This window comes from Plectropomus leopardus, chromosome 6 (assembly GCF_008729295.1).
Source record: "Plectropomus leopardus isolate mb chromosome 6, YSFRI_Pleo_2.0, whole genome shotgun sequence".
NCBI lineage: Eukaryota > Metazoa > Chordata > Actinopteri > Perciformes > Serranidae > Plectropomus > Plectropomus leopardus.
In genome coordinates, this window is record NC_056468.1 from 2256844 (window position 1) to 2270076 (window position 13233).

The 13233-nt window shown below is 40.2% G+C and overlaps 1 protein-coding gene across 1 annotated transcript in view; it reads left to right on the forward strand.

The window, feature by feature from the left end:
- olfml2a (olfactomedin-like 2A) overlaps positions 1-12862 on the forward strand; it is a 30553-nt gene extending 17691 nt beyond the window's left edge. Inside the window, exons 5-8 of the mRNA XM_042488328.1 lie at positions 688-934; positions 5248-5550; positions 6439-6624; positions 11467-12862. Of these exons, the coding sequence (XP_042344262.1) occupies positions 688-934; positions 5248-5550; positions 6439-6624; positions 11467-12071 (1341 nt within the window). The 3' untranslated portion in view covers positions 12072-12862. The remainder of the gene's footprint in view (positions 1-687; positions 935-5247; positions 5551-6438; positions 6625-11466) is intronic.
- Positions 12863-13233: the final 371 nt, after the last annotated feature.

The following is a 13233-nucleotide window of genomic DNA, read 5'->3' on the forward strand; positions in this document are numbered from 1 at the left end:
TGCACAAATTGAAATTGTGAATATAAAATAAAATTTTTAAAATTTTTGCAATAAACTTGACACACATGATGCTATGGCTATGCGCTCGTCAGTAGGCCAGCAGTAGCCTTTCCATTATTGCTCCATAACATGCCTACTACGTGGCCTTGGGTTAGAAATAATGACGGCTAGTGTGGTGGCTGCAATAGAAATAAAGCTACTAATGTTTAGAACATCCATCACCATGCTTCTTGGAATTTTATTTCCAGAGGAGAAGTCAGAGAACATCACTCAGAAACACAATCATCTAACAATTATGTTTTATCTACATTGTAAAGATTTTACTTAAGTTTTGCAAAAATCTGTAATGGAACCTGCCTTCTGATTCCACTGAACTGGTCTTGACTACAGACCTAACATAGTAATGCTTTTGACACAGACTTAATAGTGTCAGCTGCAGCACTAGTAATAATAATAGTCAATTAACACTATTAGTAGTATAGGCCTATGCATTTTTTGTACAATGTTTTTTTCACACACTGAGACATTGTCAATAGAGATATCAGTTGTAACTTTATTTAAAGTTGTATGTACCTAGAAGGTACACTAGCTGAATACATTCTTTCATAAGTATAATTAGCATATAACTAAAACCCACAGGCAAATATAACCAAGTGCCCTGACATAACCAGAGTGTCATATTTACAGGACACCAATGATGAGAAAACCAAGGATGCAGTAAAAACACCCAACAAAAAGACTTCTGCGGCCAAGCTTCCACCCAAACCGCCTAAAGAAAAAGTCGTGAAGCCCAAGAAAGAGGTCATTAAACCTGGGAAACTGACCAAGCCTGACCCTACAGCCAAAGCCAAGGTGGTTGGCAACCAGCCCGGTGTGGTGAGGGGCATCACATATTACAAGGCTGCCAAGAGCGACGAGGATGAGCACAGAGGAGGTGAGACTTTTCAGCCCGGCCGGGACATTCTGTATACTCTCCCAGCATAGTGGCCTGTTCATAGAAAGCCACCCTCTCTGAGCTAAAGCAAACATTGTGCTTGTACTTCAGCTGAGTTTGCACTCCCATCTGTGTGCGATCATCTGTGCGTGATCAACTGTGGGTGTTGAAAATGATCCAAATTTGTTTCTTCAGCGATCTAATCTAACCCCACATGACACTGCTGGATCAGGATCAGACAGCAGCCATAGAGTCGCCGGACCCAGAGTCACGATCTTCATTAGCTGAATTTAGTTTCCCATAGAGGACAATATAAAGCTTTCCTGAGAATGTTGTTTTACACAAGTGTGAGATAAGGCTGTGATTGTGTTGCAAACTTGACACTTAAGCGCAAGGCAATAAAACAGGGAATTCATCATTGTGTGGCACACGAGATCCCCTCGATGCAAGATTTATGTCTGTGTTGTTTTAAGCAAAGCTGGTGTAGAGAGCGCAGGTTCGGATTGCTGGTGCACATTCAGCGAACAGGAAATCCAAATCTTTTATTGACAAAATACATGGAGCTGATGGAATGCTGTGTCAATGGAGTGCTGCCACATCCATGACATGCCCCCGCTTCACTCCGCACAACAATGTGTGGGGACCCTCACCACGCAGAGAAAACATTTCCTGACTCCTTACAATCCTCTTTAAGTCTAGCTGAGTGAATAGGTATGCTGCGTTTGCACAGGGCACACGCATATAACGCTGTCAGACCGTGTGTTCTGCCGTGTATATGAACCTCAGCAAGCCCGGCCACCCTTGTCAAATCACTGAAACCAGTCAGATTCATTTCCATAATCTGTGACGAAGAGCAGGCCACAGGAACCTTTATTCATCCAGGAGAGGTTAATACCCCTCAGTGCTCTTTCCTGAAATGGCTAAATGCATCAAATTTTGTTAGAAAATGTCAAACACTCACTTTACCTCCCTGCAATGAAGCCCCATTTCCACTGCACAAAAAGCCAGCTAACACCCACTAACATCTGGTTATTTAATGTAATGGGAAAGGTCACAATCGACTGTCACACTTCCATCAAATGACTCTGCAGCAATCACAGGTATCATCACCTCCAGCTCCAATGGGCATTAATGGAAACACAACACCTGCGCTAATCAAAGTGTTAATTTTAGCCCCTTAACCACTTAAAACCTGGCTCTACAACAGTTGTATTGTTCTGTGTTAAGATGCCTTTCACAAGCTATTTAACCCTTGAATTCTTGATAAAATACATTTGATTTCTTTTGAAAAAATGAGGAAAAAGGCAAGAAATAAGTAATAAGTGACTTAAAAATTACCTGAAAATTAGTTTATAAAAAGATTAAGATTTAATATTCTAGCAAAACATGTCCAGAAAAATATATGTATAATTATTATTAGTAGTAGACCATTTTTGGGGTCATTTTCTTGTTTGTATTTGTTTTTTACTTTTCTTCTTTTTTTCTTATTTTCTGGTATTTTTCTTGTTACTTTTTTCTTTTTTACTTTTTACTAATTTCCTGCTAATTTTTGGACCACATTTTGAGAGTTGCTCAATGCTTTCTACCCATGTTTACAAAAGTCAAACCAATTTGCTTTTAAAGGGTTAACTGGCAAGGTGCATGACACCCAAGCAGTACTAAAACATCAATCCAAATCTGTCTCTGCCCAGTTTGAAAGAAAGACTGAATAACAGATATATAAAGAAGTAACCAGTGTCAAGTTTTCACAGGCCTCTATCCATGCTGCTTTCTAATGTTTACAAACGGGTTTGCCAGCCTGTCCATGATGTCAAACATGACACACCAAAAAAAAAAACAAACAAAAAAAAAAACCCACACACATAAATGCATTCCTGTCTTCTGCAGAGCCGTGTACACAGCTTTGGTCTACTAGCAACGGGAAAGGAGTCTATAGCTAGAGTCCGTGTTAGCAGACTTGCCTGTGCTTAAAAAAAAAACAGCATAAATGTGCTAATTGTAGTGGAAAATTGTCATTATTTTACCAGCCTGCACACTTGTATCAATAACTTTGTATGAATTGAGAAACTCACTATTTACAATTGGAGTTGTAAGATTAAGAAGATGTAAGCTGATGCTGAATATGGTTGGCAGTCTTGCGCACGACCTTTCAAAGTCTGAAAAAGTTGCATTACCACGGCATGAAATGCTGCAATAAGTGCTGACTGATTTGAAAAGTCTGCCCTGCAGCATGCAACGAGAATGCAACTTTGACAGCAATATAAGCAAGTACTGTGGTCCTTTGTTCTTTTTCCAGGGTCTCAAAGACCATGGTATGGTTTGGAAAAATGTTAATGAAAAAAGTAATGTCAAGCATATTGGATTGGACATATGGGCTACAGCATGCAAAAGAAAAACAAGCATGGTCCTTCAAAAACTACATAAATGTCTTCATCACAGTATCAGCATGTTTTAAAGTGGTATTTGATCTGTGTTATAGTAAAGAAACAAAAGTACAATGTGCATCCCATCTGCTTTACCGAACACAGATGTGTAGATGTCCACATGGATGTCACCATGTACTCTCCATAGAGTGTCATCAGCTGCACTCAAACAGAGAAGCAATGATTGTAATGATTTGTTTCTTAATTTTGGTTTGGAATTAGTGTCACATTTAATTCCATTTACAATTTAAAACATCTAAACATCTTAAAGGAAAACTTCACCCACAAAATAACCAAATAACTGTTTCAAGACACACTTAGGGTACATTACTTGTGGATGAAAGTGTTTTATATAGTAACATTTTCACAAAAATGCATGTTTGGGACATACTGAGCAAGTTGTGTAAGTGAATTTCTAAATATATGATTGTACCCCAGACTCCGATCATTTACATCCATGAATAATGTTCACCTTTGTTGATTTCTCCGTTCACCATTGAGGCATGCCAGAAAAACAAGTTTTCTTCATGAGTTAAAGTTGACTAAGTGATCATTTTGTGGGTGAAGCATTTCTTTAAGAGATTTATTGTCTCTCTGAAAATTTTCACTGTTAATTGTAAAGAACTTCTCAGAACACTGTTTCTAGTCCCTCGTCAGGTCCACGTGTTCCAGTGTACGTGTGGGAAGATGCACAGCTTATGTAGCACTGCTGTGATCTCCCCACATCTGTCTGGCAGCACAGGACATCAGACTATGAGGACCAGAAGGAGAGCAGACTCTCTCTCTGCTAAGACCGTATTTCTTTCAGACTGTTGTCTTTTTCACTGTAGACCACAAGTGACTATAGAAGCCTGAAACAAAGAACACAAAGAGTTTGACCAATGTAGGTTTTGATTTAAAAAAAAAAAAAAAAAAAGAAGAGTTGCATTGAATCAGGATATCACCAAAGAGACCTGAACGACATCTGCATTTGTATAAAAGCCACTTGGAATGCCGTCTCTCTGAAATGACCTGTGACTGGCCAAAATCTCCTATCACAGGCTAGATTTTCTAATGCCTGCACACAGAGCTGAAAGGAGGTGCAGAAGGTCAGTGTTCTCTCTGGCCACCTGAATACTTTTTAGTTTAGTTTTTTTAGTTACTCCAAAGATCAATTTAAAAACATTTGTCACAATTTTCATTTTCAAATGTTGTTTTTAATTTAGCTTTAGCCCCTTTTTATTGTGAAAATGTTGTCAATGAATATTTTCTGTCATGCTTTTCATTGACAAAATCAACACTGGCTGTTTGACAATCTGACAAGCACTTCATTTTCAAACATAGTGAGACGTTAACACTCTCCAATGAAAGCCAAAAATATAATACAGCAGTTCAAGGTTGCAGCTGTATCAACATTCTCAAGCATCTTACTAACAGTTTTGTTAAAAAGCAAAATGCTACCTCAGTATCTTTTACTGTAATAAATCAGCCTAAGCTCTTCGATAGCAGATCAAACAGTTAGGAAGGAAAAAAGAGAAAAAGCTTCAGAGAAAAGGAAGGAAGTTGATGTTCTCTGTGTGCTGCATTGTTAATGTGCCAGAACACAGCAGACTATAATATGTCTCCTGCTGTCCAAGAAGCGTATACTGTATGTCCTATACAGTGAATGAAAGGTTTAAAAACATGTTTAAATGAGAGCCCAAAGAAAATTTTATGACAATATCCCCTCACACTATTGAATCGTTCTGCCCTAATGTAACCAACCATTGACAAGAACAAGTCACTTGTTCAGTATTAGTCTCCTCTATCACTGCTCAGCCTCAGGACTGCCTCAACTTGATTGTCCATCTGCTGTATTTTTATTGAAATCAAGCTTGGTAGAATCTTAGATATCTTCTTTCCCCACTCTAGATAATTCTGCCAAGACGTACACAGTCCATCACATCACGGAAAACCAGTCAGAGGATGGAGGAGCTGAAATGGTCTTGGAAACATTGGACGCCACTGTGGCTGAACCCACAGCCACCACTACAGTTCCCACCACTACAACTACCACCACCACCACCACAACTATGGGCACCACAACTACACCCACTACTACACCCACTACGATCACCACACAAAGCACACCAGAATCTGAAAGACCAGCTCCGACAATTGTGCTGGTGCTGGACAACTCCAACAACAACAGTCGGCCCACTCTCCACAGAGCAGGTATGAGCTAAATGCCCAACTGTGATTAAAGGGATACTTTGCCAATTTCAACCAGCTTTTTATCAAAACAATGTGGGTAGTATGTTTAGATGAACTGTGGTAGACATCCCCCTGTCTAACCAGTGCCTAAATATCACCATCGACCAAACACCACTAAATAAATTGTGTAATTTTGTGGTGTTTCTTGGGGCTGTTGCTCAAACTGGCTGTCTGCCAACCAAGCTGTCGCCACCACAAACATAGAGTATACAGCTGTTTAAGAGATAGACCCATCCCTCTCTGTCTCTTAGACCTCAATCTGAAACATATTCTAAAGCCCTGTTTCCTTGTAATAACGAGAGTTTGTGAACAGGAAGCGGGCGCCACACTGCTTCCTCCGCAGTGAAAACAGAGTCCAAAAAAACGTAGATCAGACAGTAAAACCAAGCAGCGCTGATCAAATATAAACCAAGATTCTTACAGTGTTGCATATTTCTCGTCTTAAATATTTTAGCTTACTGTTTAATTGTAATGCAAGATCCAGTTGGCCGCCATTGTTTCAAACGGAACAGGTTGCAGCACATGACCCACCAACCAGCAAGAATGTTTACTGCTCCAATTCATTCTGGTAATTGTTGGTTTTCTACCTTTTGAGCAAAAGCCAATGTCACAGTCCCTTTCAGACTATTGTCTCTCTACAGATGGCTTAGTTACATGGGAGGACTCTCTTTATCAGTGAAATACTTAATTCTAAGCTCAGTATTCTGTTGTGGCCTGTGAATGTGGTAGAAAAGTGTGTGAGTTTACTCTGCCAATAAAAGTCTGAGTGTGAAATCAATTTAAGCCAGTGTTAATGCATGTCATTCTTTCCCATGCAGACATGTTAAATGATGTGCTTGTTCCTTCCAGGGAAGATCCTAAACTGTGAAGGCACTCTGGCATCCATCGATCAACCAGAGAAGCAGCACAGTTATGGGCGCAACGAGGGAGCCTGGATGAAGGATCCTCTGGCTAAAGACTCCAAGATCTACGTCACTAACTATTACTATGGCAATAACTTGGTTGAGTTCCGCAACCTGGATAACTTCAAGCAAGGTGTGCTTCAACTGGGTCATTTTACAGTGCCTACCATAAGCCACATTTAAGGGCTTAGGTTTCAATTGTTAGTTCAGCGTTGGGTTTCACTTGTTGATGGCACCCACACAATACCAAAGGAATGTTTTGTACTTTATCAGGCCATATCTTGCAAAGGTTCAAATTACAGGGAGGAATATGATGCTTGGAGTCCTCCAAAACAGGTTAAAAGAACAGGGGGAGTCGAAACATTTATAGGTTTCATCCTGTAGATGGAAATATCACAATTTATTTCCCATATTCATGCCTGAAAGAATCTTGTAGTACGATTTCAAACACCTCTTAAGTGCACCATACCAATTCTTATTTTTGATGACAGTTGAATGTCTAGTCTACCTCACTCACTCCCATCACTGCAATGGCTGCCTTCTTCATCATCTGTGCCCATGCTTGTTGTGCAAGTCAATGGTGTAGGGTAATGTAAGCAAATGTCTGCAAAAGCATGTCAGTCCAAGTTTTTATTCCCTCGGTTTCTTGCCCCCCAGCCCTGTTGTCACTGCATCATTAACACTGGACAGAGCAAGTTACATCCTGGTCACCTCTAGACTTGTTTCACTACCCGATACACCACTCCCATAGAATTACCACTCATTCACTGTGACCACCTATCACTGGGCCATCCTGCTGTGTAGTTGCATTTTTGAGGATGCAGACAACAGCTCAGTATGGCTTATAGCAGATGTTCTGTGAAGCTTGTCTCCCAAGGAGGTCGCAGTTAACTTGAAGGGAGGAGGGACACAGAGGGGAAGATTCGAGAGAAAAAAGAAACTGTAAGATGTCAGCAGTGGCTGTAACCAACAGCTCATGGAGGCAAGTGCAGCACTTAAAGAAGCAAAGTTAAACAGCTTTTGATACTACAGCACTGCAACCTGAAACTAGGGGAGGAGGGTAAGAGGATATCTTGATTTTGTAGCTTCACTCAGTATGTTTACATGTACAGTTAAGTGGAGTATGGTTATAGTTTGATTAGGCCATTTAATTTGACTTCTGTCCTTGTCCAAGTATACAAGCACCAGAAGAATCAATTTATTGATGACTCCGCCATGGTGAATATTGCACCTTTTTCTGGTTGACCTATTATGTCATATAGCAGACAAGTTAGCAAGCAGCAAGGTGGTTGCATATTGAACAGTGACAGCATGGATACCTAACCCTAACCCTTGATTCCTTTGTCTTGTTTTGTTCGCCTCCCTTCTTCTTCTTTTGTTTTTCTGGGTCAAAGCCCAGTGCAGGGACTATGGAGCATGTGCAGAATGCCTAGGCTTGTTCAAGTCCTGTTGAGGTATATACATAAAAGAAAAATCAACCCCCAATCACATTTTTCTAACATCATGTGAACGTACTGAGTCAAACCCTTCAAATCAGGACCATAGATCGCTATTGTCTGAAGCACACCCATGTTCCAATCCCATGTTCGAAAAGCCACAAGGATGCACCCACATGTACCTCCACAGTCAGATGGTTTATTAAGGCCTTTTGAGAATGAAATATACTTACAGGTACATTTTATTGATTAACAGCAAGGATAATAATATCAATAGCCACAGCCAAAATGCTAGTTTCTACACGCTAACTATGACTTACAAACTATATTTTTGTCTCCTAAACAACAGATATCCATCAATCCACGGTGTGTCATGACTTCCTGTGGACCTCATAGGACCACTATAATAAAATGTGGCCCCCTCTGACTTGCTCTGTTTTGCTTGCTCCAAAATCTGTGTAGATTCATCTGACAGATATCTTAACTTTTATATCTTTTTCATCATCTAATTCAAAACACAATTATCATCCCAGCAGACCTATCTAACTCTAGCATCACCCTGTTTTTATGTATAGTTGTGTTTTCTCTAATAACATTGATGACAATGATTCATGCTGATTATCCAATGAGCTCTGTTAGACTGATGAGACCTCTGGAATGCAGGTCTTAGCCGTTTCATGGCTTCAGTGGGTGGGAAAATCAACTTGGAATCAACTGAGGAATCGGATTACACTCTCTAAGAGAGTTAAGATGATCTCCCCTCGTAGGACTAGGCTTGTTGATCTAGATGTGTTTGGACAATGGGTTTTCTAAATGCACTTACATGCGAGACGTCCTGCAGGGCGGTGAGCTCACAGCTGTGTGCGGATGACTAGGTATTTGGAGTGGCGGTGATTCCTGCTGTTCTCGGACATGTGCTTTGGCCCTTCCTTTGAACTGGGCACAGCAGAGAGGGATTAAGAGTGTGGGCTGGCCTTATGGATGGGGATGGTGGGGTGGGGGTGTGGGGGTGTTCTGCTCTACGTTGTTTTTGTCCTTCACTTGGCTTTCCATTTATTATCATTATCTAAATCAGACTTCCTGAGGTTGGAAGGTTAGGAAAGCAGATAGGATGTGATTAGAAAACGACACCTAGAGTATACCACGTGTTTGTTCAGGAGTGAACCGCTAAACAAACTGTGTCACTGTCACATGAAGCCAGTGTGTACACAGTCTGGCTTTGTACAAACATTGTCATTGGTTTGTTGAGGGGCATAAGATCAGCTTTGCACACACACTGCTGAATGTATCTAACTCATAATCAGTAAAGAATAGTGTGTTTTAATATGTACAGCAGCACAGCAGAGGAACGCTCTAAAAATGGGTTTGCTTAATTTTTGCGAAAATGGCCAGCTTGCTATTTATTACCCTGCTTTTTGCATTTTACTTCAAGCTAACATCAACACAAGTTGGCCCCTCAGGACTGTCTAAAAGAAATTTTTCATGGGGGAAGTCCAAGTCGGTTCACAAGAAATCATAATCAAACTGCATGTCAGCTGCAAGTTTTGCAAACCTGAGTATCTGAGCATTTTCCTTTTATAGTAACGTGAATAGTGTTTTTTGAATAGCTGAGACCCTGCTCTTTCAATGCATGGGCCTATCTCATATCTGCATGATACGCTGCTGGACAGCGTCAGGTTGACAAACTGCCGGTCACAACATAATAAAAGGAGTATAAAGGTCCCTACAGGGTGCGCAGGAGGGGTGGTGGATGGATCCAACAAAACCCAGACTCCCTTCCCATCTGAAATTGAGTTTTTTGCTACACCTTACAATGTACCTCCTTACTCTAATTCTAACCATCCGTGCCCCTGTTGCCTAATCGTAACCTTCTATGCCAGCATGTGCATTTGTTGACGTCCCAGCATTGGTTGACATCTGCTTTTGTTGCCCTAAACATAACCATGTGCTTGTGTTGCACTTATGGTAATGGCATCCCTGAAATGTCAACAGTAAAGTCAGTGGGATACTAAGAGTGTAATATGTCGACGCGGAAGTCCACTGCAAAAGCGGTAATAGGTGACAATTTAGGATTGGAGTAGAAGTCGGGTATTGGAGAGCTGTAGGTCAGGCCTAATCATTAGTTTCAAAGCAAGCTCTTTACTACAGTTAACAGAGGCAGATACCCATCTGCAATCTCACCTGTGCATTTACCTCACTGGAAAGCCAATTTACTTGTTATCCTTGAACAGTTTACTGGTAAAAAAATAAAAGAAAAAAAATATAGCATACGGATACTGATTTAGGCGTCATACACCATGGCAACGATTGAAGCTTTTGCGTTAGATTTACATTATTCAGACATAATGTCTGGTTACGCAAGGCTTACATACTTTATAGGATGTTATCCCATCAAAATCAAAAGAAGAACCTTTTACTCGCTGCTGATCAGTCAAGGTAAACAAGACAAAATACCAGCCCATCCATCCATAAAGAAAATTCTGTTTGATTATCAGCTAATTACATCAGGCAAGTACATTTTGAGTCATAAGTCCAAATTCTTAGTCAACAGCTCAGCTAAAGACAGAATTTTTAATACAAGGTGCTGATAAGCAAATCAACAGAACCTTGGACTGTGGAGCTTTCTGGTCATGGAATGAAGACTAGCACAGACATAGTGTGATGTCTTCCATATGTGTCTGTTAAGGGACACTAGAGACCAGCATTGCATTTATCCCTTGATGTTAAAATCCATAAGGAGCAAGCTGCCTGTTGCTGAAGTGTTATGAGAAGGATTTTTGAGCGGACTCAAATACTGGTGAAAATACTGGAGGCTGACATTACTTTAGTTCAGAGGCTGTGGTGCGCTCATTTTTTAAGCGTAAGTCTACAGGAAGGAGGCAAAATAATACTCTAAACTTAGGCTGAATTTTGGCAAGGGAACAACTGGCATGGCCATGTTCACAGGGCTCCTGAACTCTTACCTCAAGGTATCGAATGAAAATGGGTTCTATGGGTACGCACAAGTCTTAACTAAACTTACAGAGGCTTGATCTTAGTAAATGTTATGTTTTTATAACAAATACGCTTCTTCAAATTGAAGCTTCATAGTTGCCTTTGGACAACCAACCAATTTGAAGAACAATCATTTGCCACAAACGTACAAATGCATAACACATTAAAACAGGGTGGCTGAGGAGCCCAAAATGTCACCTACTGGTCTATGCATATCAGATTATTAGTAATATTAAGAATAAAAAAGCATATCAGTGTGTAATTCCTTACTTTTGCAAATTGACATAGTTTTAAACTATCTCATTTTTCAACAGCATAATTCAGTCCCTGAAATTCAGTTATGGCTTTTGGTTTTGGTGCCACCCTAACATTTTTAGTGGCCCCATTGAACCGCCCCTATGAAAAATATCTGTGGATGTCTTCAGAGATGACATAGTGTTCTGTTTTATAGAACAGAATGTGTTCATTGGTATGTAAGAATTGATTGTTTACCCATACCTGGTAATAAATAAATGAAGCTAATGCAATATTCTTGTTTATCCTAGGCCGATGGAGCAACCTCTTCAAACTGCCTTACAACTGGATAGGCACAGGCCATGTGGTCTACAATGGAGCCTTCTACTACAACAGAGCCTTCACCAAGAACATCATCAAGTATGATCTGAAGATGCGATATGTGGCAGCCTGGACACTGCTGCATGACGTGGTCTACGAGGACACCACCCCATGGAAATGGAGGGGCCACTCAGATATTGACTTTGCAGTGGACGAAAGTGGCCTGTGGGTGATCTACCCCTCCATGGACTATGACTACAACCAGCAAGAGGTGATCATCATCAGTAAACTGGACCCTGGAGACCTGTCGCTGAAAAAGGAAACAACCTGGAGGACAGGTCTCAAGCGGAACTCCTACGGAAACTGCTTCATCATCTGTGGCGTCTTGTACGCCGTCAATGTGTACAACCAAAAGGAAGGTGAGGTGAACTTTGCATATGACACCCACACCAACACGGAAGCCATCCCACGCCTGCCCTTCACCAATGAGTACTCCTTCACCACCCAGATAGACTACAACCCCAAGGAGAAGGTTTTGTATGCCTGGGACAATGGACATCAGCTCACATATCGGGTAAACTTTGTTGACCAGTGAGCACAGCTAGTTTGTGGTACACATCACCTCCCTGTAGGCCTGCCAGTATGGCACCTAAAGAGAATGAAGATTTTCAGTATTTGACAGTCTAGAAGCAGCCATATTGGACTCAGGACAATGGATGAACCTTCACCAGCCTTCCAGTACCAATGCACGCTATTCAAACACCTGACCTCACAAAGTACCAAACATACATGCCTCAGTGTGTATTGGGATGTGACTGTACAAAATGTCAATAGAATGGACAATGAACAGTGAAAATAATCTCACAGGTTGAGTTAAAGCTCATCAAGCAGATCTAAGGAAAGCATAGATTTCACTGAGTAGATGTTCATTTACGAAATGTCAGCAGGCTGGCTAACTAGCAGACAAATAGCTATATATGGTTAGTTTAAAATAGGCAAACCATGTGTAACATCATAAATTGGTTTGTATAGGTACACTTTTAGTGTTGTGTTCGATTTATAACTAGGATGTTATTTTAGTCGTTTCTGAGGCTTGAAAACTCAAATTTTGGTGGAAATATGAGCAGTGGCTGAGTGCAATGGGTGCACGTCAGTTGAACAGATACCCAAGATTTGCCTTACTTCATCCTACCTGAACGCTGTTATATTTTTTCTTTTTCAGAGAGGAGTGTTCTTGAAGTTAACATCTAATGCAGCATGAGAAATTACCATTTACTTTCAGTATTCAGACATGTTTGCTGTCACTTGGTTTGAACTTTGAAGCTTTGAAACCTGAGCACATTGGCTTGATTTCTTTCATAGGCATGCAAAGAAGGCAGTGAGCAACAAAAGAGGAAATTACCTAAAAATAGCAAGAAATTATTAAAATTTGTTTGTTTGTTTTTTTAAAATGCAAAAATTAATTTAAAAAAAGAAAAAAATTAAAGAGCAAATGACCTGGAAAAAAATATTAAAATATAGTAATTTTGTACATACATTTAAATATATAATTATGGTATTTAGCTATAAATATAGTTTTTCCTGAGCATTTTTCTTTTTTTTCCCCAAGACATTTCCCCCTGACTTTTTAAAAATAATTTTGTAACTATACTACTTTCTTGCAATATGTGGAACATGTATTTCCAAGTTGCTCATTGCCTTTTTGCAATGAAATTGCACCAATAGGCTAAGGGTTCAAAGGTTTAAATATTTGTGAA